This window comes from Cyprinodon variegatus, unplaced genomic scaffold (genome assembly GCF_000732505.1).
Source record: "Cyprinodon variegatus isolate N-32 unplaced genomic scaffold, C_variegatus-1.0 Scaffold312, whole genome shotgun sequence".
NCBI classification, from domain to species: domain Eukaryota; kingdom Metazoa; phylum Chordata; class Actinopteri; order Cyprinodontiformes; family Cyprinodontidae; genus Cyprinodon; species Cyprinodon variegatus.
This window is the reverse complement of record NW_015150765.1, coordinates 702593-703806: the sequence shown is the minus strand read 5'-3', so window position 1 is coordinate 703806 and position 1214 is coordinate 702593. Positions and strand designations below refer to the sequence as shown.

Genomic DNA, 1214 nt, shown 5'->3' with positions numbered 1-1214 from the left:
GTTAGTCTGTCTTAAATCTGTAATACATCTTTAGTAAGTCTTTAGTCTGTCTTTAATCAGTCTTTAGTCTGTCTTTAATCAGTCTTTATTATGTCTTTAGACTGTCCTCAGTCTTTAGTGAGTCTTTAGTCAGTCTTTAACTAGTTTCTCAAACCTTTGGCTCGTTTTCGGTTCTGCTAATATCCAGTTTTTTCAGGTTAAAGTTGTTCCCAGGTTGAACTCTAGACCCAGACTATTGGTTGGATTAAAAACATTTCTCAAACCAAACCTTTTTCTAGTCAGTTAAGGAAGTTATTAGAAAAGCCCACATCTCCATGCCTCCACCTCTGTGCCTGATAGTTGCTGTGTCTGGGTTCTGTCCATCGTGGTCAGATTGATCTTTTCTAACTTTATTCCTGCTTAGAACGGAGAGACCGACCTGATGCTTTGCTCCCTGCAGACGCTCCTCCTTCTCTGAACTCCTGATTGTGTTTTTCTGATGCAGAACATGGAGGAGCTGAAGGAGAAGCCCAGGAGGAGGCCTCTGGTCCGGGCTGCGTCAGAGGAGAGCTCCAGCGATCTGAGCTCCGTTAGCGGCTCGCCGTTTCCGGGCGACACGTTACCCTGGAACCTCCCTAAGCACCACCGCATGAAGCGCTCCAAGTCGGCCTCTGGAGACGTTCTGGAACCGGCAGAGAGGGCTGTGATCCGCATCGCAGGTGAGGCGCTGGCAGATCTATGCACCGCGTTTCTAGGTCAGGTCATGCTGTGGTCTGGAGGAGCTCCATGAGCTGCAGCTGCTGGTTTCCTGTGGTTCTGGATCCAGACCCGTTGATGGGCTGAAGGTCCAAAGACTGCCCATAAAGTCCCTACATCAGTAGAAGAAGTCAATGATGTGAATAAAAGTAGGATTTGTGTTCCTGGTTTCAGCTCATAGAAACATGACATCAGATCTTCATCTGTTTAGAAGTTATGAAAACAGGAAGTTTCAACTTTATAATAATTCAAATCTGAATCAAACGTTTGATTCAAACTCGTAGATTTGTCTTTTTATGGAACGTTATCTGATCTGAGAAAGACGCGGTTCTGTTTGATCCGATGCAACGCTGCTGAGGATGATGATGGTCCTGCTGGGTTCAGGTTCACTGGTTCTGTTTGTCTGCAGGATTTTAAACTATGTCTGGGAGACGTTTGTGCTTCCAGACATGGCGACCGATTCTAAGGTTAACCTTTTA

The 1214-nt window shown here is 45.7% G+C and overlaps 1 protein-coding gene across 1 annotated transcript in view; it reads left to right on the top strand.

Annotated features, from left to right (window-relative positions):
- LOC107090836 (plectin-like) overlaps window positions 1-1214 on the top strand; it is a 142198-nt gene that overhangs the window by 14207 nt on the left and 126777 nt on the right. Inside the window, exon 4 of the mRNA XM_015384427.1 lies at window positions 485-698. Coding sequence (XP_015239913.1) covers window positions 485-698 — 214 coding nt within the window. The remainder of the gene's footprint in view (window positions 1-484; window positions 699-1214) is intronic.